The sequence below is a fragment of the Triticum urartu genome, chromosome 3 (genome assembly GCF_003073215.2).
Source record: "Triticum urartu cultivar G1812 chromosome 3, Tu2.1, whole genome shotgun sequence".
NCBI lineage: Eukaryota > Viridiplantae > Streptophyta > Magnoliopsida > Poales > Poaceae > Triticum > Triticum urartu.
This window is the reverse complement of record NC_053024.1, coordinates 473,667,200-473,679,059: the sequence shown is the minus strand read 5'-3', so window position 1 is coordinate 473,679,059 and position 11,860 is coordinate 473,667,200. Positions and strand designations below refer to the sequence as shown.

At 43.2% G+C, this 11,860-nt stretch overlaps 1 protein-coding gene across 18 annotated transcripts; it reads right to left on the bottom strand.

Moving 5' to 3' along the window:
* Window positions 1-1,535: 1,535 nt before the first annotated feature.
* LOC125544432 lies at window positions 1,536-5,801 on the bottom strand. 18 transcript variants are annotated; one of them, XR_007299465.1, is made up of 7 exons: window positions 5,444-5,794; window positions 5,292-5,328; window positions 3,944-3,979; window positions 3,417-3,488; window positions 3,219-3,327; window positions 2,566-2,664; window positions 1,536-1,730 (listed from the first exon to the last, which is right to left on the bottom strand). XR_007299465.1 is itself a non-coding variant. In XM_048708129.1 (4 exons), exons 1-4 carry the CDS (start codon window positions 3,983-3,985, stop codon window positions 2,582-2,584), a joined length of 306 nt encoding a protein of 101 aa, XP_048564086.1. In that variant the 5' UTR covers window positions 3,986-5,284; the 3' UTR covers window positions 2,565-2,581. The 18 variants fall into 18 exon arrangements, 1 of the variants encoding a protein (XP_048564086.1); XR_007299471.1 differs by having other exon boundaries at window positions 3,886-3,979; window positions 5,292-5,801; XR_007299464.1 differs by lacking the exon at window positions 5,292-5,328 and having other exon boundaries at window positions 5,444-5,791.
* Between the last annotated feature and the right edge of the window lie 6,059 nt (window positions 5,802-11,860).

Genomic DNA, 11,860 nt, shown 5'->3' with positions numbered 1-11,860 from the left:
GGCAAACAAGTTGCTGCTCAAGTGAAGAAGCCCAAGTCTGGACCTAAGCCTGAGAATGAGTGCTTCTACTGCAAAGGGACTGGTCACTGGAAGCAGAACTGCCCTAAATATTTGGCAGAGAAGAAGGATGGCAAAGTGAAAGGTATATTTGATATACATGTTATTGATGTGTACCTTACTAATGCTCGCAGTAGCGCCTGCGTGTTAGATACTTGTCGGGGATATACCCTGCGGTATGACCCGACTGAAGATATGACCCGACTAGGAGTTGATGTTTTCATTGGTAACCCGACAGACACATGCATGTAACCCGGGAGACACAGTCATGTAACCCGGCAGACACAGTCATGTAACCCGGCAGACACAGTCATATGAGCCAGATAGTTAAGCAGACAATTAAGTCAGACAGTTAAGTTAGACAGTTAAGCCGGACAGTTAAGCCAGATGGTAAGTCAGATTGTAGGTTAACACTTAAGAAGCTCGAAACATTAAAGAAAGCCCATGGAGAGAAAAACAGAATAGTTAAGTCTTAAGTCCGAGTTGGACTCTACATGTAACCCGCCCCTTCAACATATATAAGGAGGGACAGGGCACCCCAAGAGGGGGAGGTTGAATAATCATTAAGTCTAGACACGACTAGGAGAGCCGGAGTTACGGTGACTCCCTCATGACGATAATGAGACCTAGCCACAAACAACATGTAGGGTTGTTACCGGATGATGTTTCTTGGGGCCCGAAGCTATCTAAATCTTCGTCTTGCGTGTTGCGTTTCTCGATTCCGATCAACCCCTTCAAGCTACCGCATAGATGCGTTGGCCTCACGACTAAGTCCTCACACTAGGACATCTGCCGTGACATTTCCACGACAGTTGGCGCCCACCGTGGGGCCCACGCACGGTGGTGTTGAGTTCTTGGAGGGATCTCTCTCTCAAGGATTAAGAAGTTTACAATTTTCCGGATGAAGACTAGTTGGTTGCAAGTCAAGCCGCTGTCATAACCCGGATTGGCTCTTGAGATTTTTATTTTCTTTCGTCACGCTACCTCGGCTCCGAGTTAACCCAGGGAAAATTCATCGCCGGACAGCTGATGTAACGTTAGCAGCCTTTATCTTCGCAAGTTGTTTCTGTAGGCCATGGTCAAGATTGACAAAGGCAATTTTTTGTGGGTCCAAGAGTTTTTCGGATTCGCCTCCTAATCAAACTAGTTGACTGCCCGTGCGTTGCCACGGCTCCTTATGCTTTTCGTCATCTCATATAGTGCAGACATAAGGCATGTCAAAGATCACGCAAATATAGGAAATATAGACATGTAATATTCCAAAAACAATAAATTTGATTTCGCTTCAAATGTACTCATAGAATAATATAGTTGGACATGGCATACGCATAGGACAGGTATCTATCTGATTATCTTGTACTCCCTATGATCCATAATAAGTGTTGTGCTTTTAGTTCAAACCTTATTATAGATCGGAGGGAGTATTAACTAAGATCTACTTGAAGCGCTCAGAACGGAGGGAGTACATTTTCTTGATGAAACATAATCAACGCTGCATTTTCATTGATACGAGGATAGAGAAAACCAAGTACAACTGGTTACAAGAAAAGGAGAACAGCAAAAGACCAGCTATAGCGGCATGGCAATAACGCCAAATAAAAGGATTATACATTAGAGATAAAGAGCGCTAGACCCTCTGTTAGGGTTGATGGCTGACTGGTTTTGCATTTTTCCTGAAATAAGTACGAAGAAGTATGAGCTAAATATGGTAGACTGATTGTTTTGGCATTTTTTACAGTAGCATGTCAAACTTGGATAGATGAATATCCTTCATCTTTTAAGGGTGAAACATAAGTTTGGAACTTTTCAAGTTTCCAGTGCTCCACAAGAACATCCATGATAGTATGAGCACTCTGGGTCAGCTCAATGCATACAAACAAGCATAACCATGGTTGTGAAAATACCAACTGCTCATTTTTATGCTTTTTAACCAAGCTATCAGATAGACTATAGACTTAAATGGATAACAATTAATAATTTTATAGAGCATATATTTTGTTTTCTTTGCCCCTTGTTTTATGCATAATCCTTACAAACAAAACCACAACATCAGAACTTCATTTACATTCAATCTTTGCAGACAATATTAGCCAATTGTAAAGACCAAAGGAACACCATTATGATATCAGGACTGTTCAAGTCAGGCTCGGAGAACATTTTATAAGTGCACCAAGTAAAGAACAACATCGGCGGGACTCCATTGGCACCATAGGACAGTCCAACACGCGCATACTGCGTTGCTACACAAAACTATAGGGAAGCACAATATTTTCCATCTTTATATATTCTGTTGTCCAGTTCAGCAGAAATAGGAAAAAAACATGACAACAGAATATATAAAGATGGAAATGAATACCTTGCTAGCAAAATAATATTATTAAGTGCCTAAGCAAACTGAGGCTTATTTTCAATTCCTGTTTAATTATTTTCAAACACAAAAAAGTTCTAAAACTGAATCAAAATTCCACGTTTAATACTGTAAGACTTGATCCAGATCAAATCACGTACCATAAAAAGATTACATTTACCCAACTTTCCTAGACTCTGGAGTGATGGGCCCTTCTCTTCTGCGTAAATTTTCATACCCTATGTCTGTCTCCAATTTGGCTACAAAGAATAATTTACTTCGAATTAATTTGCATTAACGTACATTGAATAGAAACAATAGGAAATAGGTGAAGATGGCGAAAAACAAAATTCTGATATTGTGCATTAGGAGATCATCAACAGTATAGAAGGAAAAAAATGGTCATTTAAATATCATCCAACCTCAGTATGATACCAGATTCCGTAGCAGTTTGCGGTTATATCACCAATAGTGACTATTGGAAGCATCTTACAAATGTAGGGAAGTTCTTGAAACAATTTCTGGCTTTGTATGTGGTTTTACATATTAAGAAAATTGATTTTTTCTGGCAACATAATCTCTTCCTCTTCTTAAGACCATGTTATAGAATACGAGCACACAAGACAACAATACAAGCAAAGTAGTAGAATGGTAATATCAAGTCAGGCCATTCCAAGAGTAAGGGCAATGCAAAGGCACAAAACAATGTTATGTAGTTTCAATAATGACCAATCTACCAAGAACATACTTAACCAATATAGATCCACAGATAATCATACTCGAATGAAAAAAAATGTCATGTGAAAGGTGATACCATTTGATGTTACCACATGCTCTTTTGGCTCCAATGTTGGTATGGTACTGGCCTTGGAAAGCATTGTAGCTAATTGGGTGGATGATTCACATATGAACATATCAGCTGACTGTTCCACAACAATTGTTAAGATTACAAGCTCAGTTACAAATTTTCAGCAAGACCTATATCCACATAGCTGCTTGAGAAAATACATACATTTCCCCCAATATTAGATAGGTGTTTTGTATACTGTGACAGGTAATGGTCAACTGCTTTTGAGCCCTTAGACTGTGATTCATAAAATAAAGAAAAATAGTTAGTGCTACCATATCAGGCAATAAAGATTTCACATAGGCTGCAACTTCAATTGTTTGAGAAACTGATAATCCTAGGATAGTTTTGGGAGTCTATGAAGGTTGGTGCAGATAATCCCAATCTACACAATGGGTAATGCCAGTAAAAGATAGATCGATTGGACTCACATAAGCTGGCACATAGTTTACTATGATTAATCACTCTGTGATGAGAGTCATAAACACATATTGTTGGCTAGTAGCTAGTATTGTAGGAATAGAAACTTAGTTTGACCTTGTATCAGGTGATTTCGTTGCTACCTCATGTAGCAAACCAATCATATACATAGGTATATAACGGAATGGAAAAAAGTAATATAACCGAGCAAGACCGGATATGTAGGACCCAGATCTAGTTTTGATGTCAATTATGTTGTGGCCGCTGCCAACCTTGAAGCAATGATCTTTCTTGAAATTCTTCGAGTTCTGCATATGAAATAAGATTTAGAATTTTGACAGGGTTTATATAATTAGGGGCAAGCCAGGCAAAGGATAATTTTTATTTGAGAAAGTGACAAGAATTAATGAGACAATTTTGATAGTGCATTAACATGAGGTAGATATATGTAGATAAAAGATTGGAAAAGATAAGCTATGAAACAGTCCACAATAGACATGTTTCTGAAACCATGAAACAGTAGCAATCACAAAAGCAACAATTAAATACTTTAATGCTGAACTCAGTGTAAATTCTCATCAACCGTAGACATCTGAATACCTTGCATCACTTTATTTGTTTGCAAAGTAGAAAGTTTGAGCAGTTAAACACTTCCAACTTTATATGACAAAGTTTATGTTTCTCCTGTGGCCGTCCACATTTTCTCAAATGAAGATGCATTCAGCAATAATTTGCAATAAATTTGATATCTAGATAACAAAGATATGTCAATTTTTTTCACAAAACAAATATTTCTCGCTTTCTCAATTGTAACTACATTTACACATGTAGCAGAAAAAGTGGGAGAAATACTGAAGCTACTACAGTACAAGGATATTAGTGGTAGCACCGGCGGAACCTTTATTTCCGGCAAACACGCTCGATCGACAGATGACAGGTGCAATAAGTAACTGAAAGGAAGAGTTCTCTTTGATGTTGGGCTGTGACTTGGGTCATGCCCTTGCCTGATAGCTGCACATACGACACACACACACACACGACGTACCGGACCAGTCATCACGAAGGTACGAACAGGAACAACAGAACACAAACCACGAGCTCAGGCGCATGCCACGCACGAACCCCGGCGGGCTAGCGGCTAGTAGCAGGCAGCGGGAGTGCTGGTACCGGATGCCAAACTGGACGGTCGAGGCGCACGCCGTGGCGCTAGAGGCCAGCAGTGAGGAAGTCTCACGTGCTGTAGTATCGGCTGCCCTACCTCGAAAAAATTTGGTCCTCCGCACTGATGAGCGGTAGCATGCTGACTAAACAGCTCATGAAATTCTAGTCCATTTTACCGGCATCTAAAACAATAGTACTTGCCTATATCTTTTTTTCTTGTTTATAACTATAGGAATTGTGAATGTATAGTCTTTACCTTGGCTTTAATTATCCTGCGGCCATCAAACACACTGCATATGTCTCAGTTGAACAACAATACACTACAGAAGAGTACTCCTTTATTTTCTACTTAATCTAAAAACCATTCAATCTTCACTAAAACTGCTTTCTGAACAACATTAATAATGTCATAACAAAAGTTATGAGGGCGAACGAACCATGCTGTGCTAGTGTGCTTACCATGGCAAAGAAGATATCACGATAAGGCAAGCAAGATCTGAATTAGAAAGAACCCATCACGTACTGAAAATTCGTGAGTGTGAGAGCACACCTGCTACACGCACAGGTAATGAAGACAACGGCAATGGAGGAGAAGATTGAGATCGACGCACCTGTGACGGCGTTCTCTACGGAGCCAATATTCCGGTCGTTGGACCTCAACGCGACCTTGTACGCCACCTGCTCTTCCAAACGAGCCCTTGCCAATGGCCGCCGCCACCTGCGATGAGTACGACGGGCCGCGGAAGCTAGCATGGATGACTGGAGGATGATGGTGACGGCAGGAAGAAGTGGGCGAGATGGATCTACCTACCCTTTCCTATGGTCGTCATGGGAGATGAAAGAGGAGGCCGGCGTTGCCAAAAAATTTTGGGGAGAGAGAGATCGAGAGGGGGTTGGGGGTTGGGGGAGATAGGGGTGTGGGACGTGCGCGAGTGGGTCGGCTGTTGGATGAATCTTGTACGTGGGCTGAGCTGCCTTTTTTTGGTGTGGTGCGATCGTGGCCCTCGCGCGCGCGACGTGAGAGTTTTACGGTCGCTGGGTTTTTCCCTCTAGATTTTTTTCACGCGAGGGATCGTGCGAGGGGGAAGATGGTTGTCGTAGGTGGGAATAAGGAGGTCGAACCATCACGACGTTCGATCCTCTTTTAATAGTAGAGACTATGACCCGGACGCCTCCGATTCCGCTGTTCTCCACCTCGGTTTCGGCCGCGGGTCTCCGTGGCTGGCGAGTCTCTACTGTTGTTTTCCTCGCAAGTATCTCTCCGCCGAGCTGTTAAGACGCCTCTACTAAACCAGTCTGCGCTAAGCCAGACTCCAAGCCGCCATTATGGGATGCCTCTGTTGCCTGTTTCCTAACATACATGATGCCTAGTTATCACGCAGCAGCAATCAATATGTATACGTCAACACATCACCTCAATAGCAAGTTTCAAGTCAAGTGGTCAGGGCGTACGTACAAATTATGGCAAACTCGCCTGCAAATCCCACGACCTGGAAAGCTGGCCACGACCTAGTGGTGGTGGATCAACCAAGACAACAACAACTCATGGCTGGCCTGGTTCCGCCTCTGCCTCCAACCCATCTCTAGGACTACTTTAAAGCCGCGGTGGTCGCGCCTCAAGTCGATTGACACGATCTCACTTCGCGGTACTGCTCCGAGTCGCCGTCTCCTGCCGAGGCCACTCCTCCGCCTGGTCTTCAATCGCGCAATGCCCATAGCTCTGACCACCTGCTGCCTCAACCCGCCTCCACCGACACGCGCTGAGCCGCCATTGCCACGACCCGCCAGACTCCATCATTACTGATTGCGAGGCCTTGCCGCAATCCGCCGTACTGGCCTCTTACCTCTGCGCTGGTTTCTGCCTCTGCCTCATCCTTCTGCTGCGAGATGGCCTCGAGCCACGGGCACCTCCAGAGCCGCCATGGACCCATGTGGCTCCGCTCGGCGTTTTTCTCTGCCGCGGCTGCCTCCGAAGGACAACTCTGCCTCTTCCTCGTCTGAGCCGCCATGGCCGCACTCCGTTTTTATATAGCTAAGCCGGACCCGAATCCTTCACCCTGACGGTCACAGCTGCTCGGCTCCGTTGAGCCGTGACCTCGTCACCAGCTTTGCTTCAATTCGCTGATGCCTCATCACCCCGTAGCGGTCCACTGCCTCTGTCGTGGATGCAACCTGGCCCTGAACCATCATCAACACGCCCGGCGCAGAACCGCCGTTGACATCGCTGGTGCGGCTTCGAAGCTCCTGCCTCTTACAAACTTGACAAGCCGTCGCCTGCGCCGGGATGAGCTGCCCTCACCGCGACCCCATACTGCCTCAGCAGCGGGAGAGTCGCCGAGGCCATGACCCACCGGCGGCCTCGTTAAAATGCCGCTGCGCTTCTGAGCCGCCAAAGCTCCTCTGCTGCAGTGTGTTTTTCTCGCCTCTGTTGCAAGTCAATCCATTTGCCCCTGCCGCAGAACCACCTTCGCCACGCTGCTGTGAGCCGCCCCGAACGTCACGACCTGTGAATCGCCACAAGCCACACCGCTACAAGCCGCCGGCGTTTTTCTACCTTGAGCCGATCGTCTGCGGGCCGCTGCGGACTACCCTCGCCAGTCGTATTCACCTCCGGACGATCGGCTCAAAATTCTCGGTTCAAAATTAAGATTCCGGTTTAAAATCCGGTTCAAGAGACATCTCTCTCCCACAAAGCTTTGAAGCTCTCATATCCGGTTCAAACATCCGGCTCAAGGTAAATTTGTCTCTTACAAAGCTTTTAATCTCTCAAATGTAGTTCAAACATTCGGCTTGAGGATAATCTGTATCCCACAAAGTTTTGAAGCTTTCAAATCCGGTTTAAAGTTACGATTCAAAAAGAATTAATCTCTCGCAAGATTCGAGCTCTTAGAAAAATTAAAGGTTGCCAAAGAGAACTTGCCGCCATGATGCGCAGTTCAAACATGGGTATCCTGCCTTACGGCTTATCTTATTATAGTCACTTGGGGGCTTCCTTCTCATCGAGCATAGCTGTCGGTACCCTCTTGATCGGTGCGATGCCAAAGTTTATATGGTCACTTGGGGGCTTCCTGTTCAAACTTAGGTCGTATTCGAACCAAAGAGAACATAGCTGTCGGTACCCTCTTGATCGGCACAATGCCAAACTCACTAGGGGGCTTCTTGATCGTATTTGAATCATAGCTTAACCCCTTTTGGGTCCGACTTGGATCGTATTTGAATCAGGGTCGTTAAAAACCTCTCAAGGTCATTTGGGGGCTTCCTGTTCAAACATAGGTCGTATTGAACCAAAGAGAACATAGCTGTCGGTACCCTCTTGATCGGCGCAATGCCAAAGCCACTGGGGGCTACATGATCATATTCGAATCCTAACTTAACCCCTTTGGTCCAGTTTACTGATCGTATTCGAATCAGAAGCCTCAAATTTTTCTTTCTTTTTTGCTTAAGTTTTTTCAAAACAGTCTTTTGGGTTTGTCTTGAGACTTTTTGTTCATATCTGAAGCATATATATGATTTCGATTAACCCGGCTTGACTTTGGATGATAAGTCGCCATATATGACAATCATAAACATTTGGAAGTTTTTGGCTTCTAAAGATTGGGTTATCACCCTTACTGCACAGGTATCCTAAACCGGCAATACTATTCAATATTACAGGAACCGGTTTTTCAAACCGGGTTATATTATTCAAATCTTTAATAGCCAACATTACTGGATTTTTATTATGGTTATCAATAACCAATATTACGATTGAGGTTTTCAAAGTCGCTTTAGCACAATGGATATTATTTTATCAATGGATATAATTTATTCTACAATGGAAGGATTAGTCCCGAGTCGCTGCAGGCTTATGACCCGACAGTTGGGGGCTACATTATTCAAATTGAGATTACATCGAATATGCAAGTCCCATGTCACTTCCAGCATGCACCATGGCACTTGGGGGCTAATGTAAAGTCATTTTTTGATCAACTTATTGAAGACCCGACTCATCCCATTGTAATGATCCGGCCCTTGGAGGCTACCAATTGCTCCTGTCCAAAATTCAAGGTACACAAGCCTCACTCCATTATATTGAAAGATCCACTATTCAGTTGGTAGAGTACAAGGCTCTTAATCTTATGGACGTGGGTTCAAGCCCCATGGTGGAGATTACATCATATGATGTTATTATCAATGAATTATATACAAAGTCCCAGCTCAATATTATCTTACTGAGCCGGCCCTTGGGGGCTACACATTGTTGTTCAAGTCTATATGATCATATTTATAAAGTGCCTGCTCATTATTGCATAATGACCTGGCCCTTGGGGGCTACACTGGTTGAAGTTTTTATGAGTATAAGGCAATTACAAGTCCCAGGTTGCTGCAAGCATGACAACCCGGCACTTGGGGGCTACGTATATGGAGTATTCAGTCCTTACTATTGACTGAGATGAACAACATGGATTTCTTCAAAGTGGCAATATTTATGTTGAAGCAAGTCTTAAGTCACCACTTTGTTTCTGCTCAAGACTTGGGGGCTACAGGTAATATGGATATAAGGGAGAAAAATCTTCAAATTCTCAGTTTTGAGTAAACCAGATTAACTGGGTGTCTGCAACAATTATAACTCGGCATTATCTATTTATAACCCGAGAAGTTTTTCATCTTTAAGCCGGTTGAAGGTCACATGAGTATTTCAAAGACTAATATTTTTAAGCATTGGGAGCTGAGTCAAATGAATTATTCTTCGCAGTCTTTCTCTGTGAGAAACCAATGTCAGCAAATTGATTATGAAATTGACTTATTGACCCAGATTTTCAAAGAAGGAAATAACAAGGAGTTAAGGATGATCAGGTGGCGGCTTACAAAGATATTTAACCCGGAGTATAGTCTGTCAAAATTGTTCTTGTGTTTGTTTTACAGGATTAGTTTAACATGGATGAATCCAAATTAAACTGGGGGCTAATGTCGGGGATATACCCCACGGTATGACCCGGCTGAAGATATGACCCGGCTAGGAGTTGATGTTTTCATTGGTAACCCGGCAGACACAGTCATGTAACCCGGTAGACACAGTCATGTAACCCGGCAGACACAGTTATGTAACCCGGCAGACACAGTCATATGAGCCAGATAGTTAAGCAGATAGTTAAGTCAGACAGTTAAGCCAGACAGTTAAGCCGGACAGTTAAGCCAGATGGTAAGTCAAATTGTAGGTTAACAGTTAAGAAGCTCGAAACGTTAAAGAAAGCCCATGGAGAGAAAACCCATGGAGAGAAAAACAGAATAGTTAAGTCTTACGTCCGAGTTGGACTCTACATGTAACCCGCCCCTTCAACATATATAAGGAGGGGAAGGGCACCCCAAGATGGGGAGGTTGAATAATCATCAAGTCTAGACACGACTAGGAGAGCCGGAGTTACAACGACTCCCTCATGACGATAATGAGACCTAGCCACAAACACCATGTAGGGTTGTTACCGGATGATGTTTCCCGGGGCCCGAAGCTGTCTAAATCTTTGTCTTGTGTGTTGCATTTCTTGATTCCGATCAACCCCTTCAAGCTACCACATAGATGCATTGGCCTCACGACTAAGTCCTCACACTAGGACATCTACCGTGACGTTTCCACGACAATACTGGCTCTGTTGCTAATATTTGCAAATCGAAATAGGGGCTACGGATTAAGTGAATATTGGCAAAGGACGAGGTGACGATGCACGTGGGAAATGGTTCCAAAGTCGATGTGATCGCCATCGGCATGTTACCCCTACATCTACCTATGAGATTAGTTTTAGACCTGAATAATTGTTATTTGGTGCCAACATTGAGCATGAACATTATATCTAGATCTTGTTTGATGCGAGACGGTTATTCATTTAAATCAGAGAATAATGGTTGTTCTATTTATATGAATAATATCTTTTATGGTCATGCACCCTTGATGAGTGGTCTATTTTTACTAAATCTTGATAGTAGTGATACACATGTTCATAGTATTGAAGCCAAAAGATATAAGTTTAATAATGATAGTGCAACTTATTTGTGGCACTGCCGTTTAGGTCATATTGGTGTAAAGCGCATGAAGAAACTCCATTCTGATGGGCTTTTGGAATCACTTGATTATGAATCACTTGATGCTTGCGAACCATGCCTCATGGGTAAGATGACTAAGACTCCGTTCTCCAGAACAATGGAGCGAGCAATAGACTTGTTGGAAATAATACATACTAATGTATACAGTCCGATGAGTGTTGATGCTTGCGGCAGGTATTGTTATTTTCTTACCTTCACAGATGATTTGAGCAGATATGGGTATATCTACTTGATGAAACATAAGTATGAAACATTTGAAAAGTTCAAAGAATTTCAGAGTGAAGTGGAAAATCATCGTAACAAGAAAATAAAGTTTCTGCGATCTGATCGTGGATGAGAATATTTGAGTTACGAGTTTGGTCTTCATTTGGAACAATGCGGAATAGTTTCGCAACTCACGCCACCTGGAACACCATAGCATAATGGTGTGTCCGAACGTCCTAACCGCACTTTATTAGATACTAGCACATATGCCCGTGCGTTGCAATGGGAGAGATCGATAATGATGTATCCACCGATATATCCAGCATCATGACCCAACAACATCCGAATGATGCCCCCGGTGACGGTGGAAAGGCACACACCGAGGTTTTAGTAAAAATTCATATCAGTTGTACCGGCATGGCTAATTTGCACGAATTCGAGGGGGTGAGAAATTAATTAGGGCGAGGAGAGATTTACGGGGCTTGGTCCCCAGATGCGTTGCAGCAGTCATTATTGGAGCATTGCAAAACTCGCACGTGAGGAACTCCTTTTCCAATTATTGGAGCATTAAAAAAGCTACAAAGTTTACACCTTTCTTTCTTGTCAAACTCCCCTTCCTTATTTATGTATACTGATACGTCCATTTTGCATCATGCTTTTATATCGATATTTATTGCATTTTGGGCTGTTATTACATATGTCACAATACTTATGCCTATTATCTCTTATTTTACAAGCTTTACATG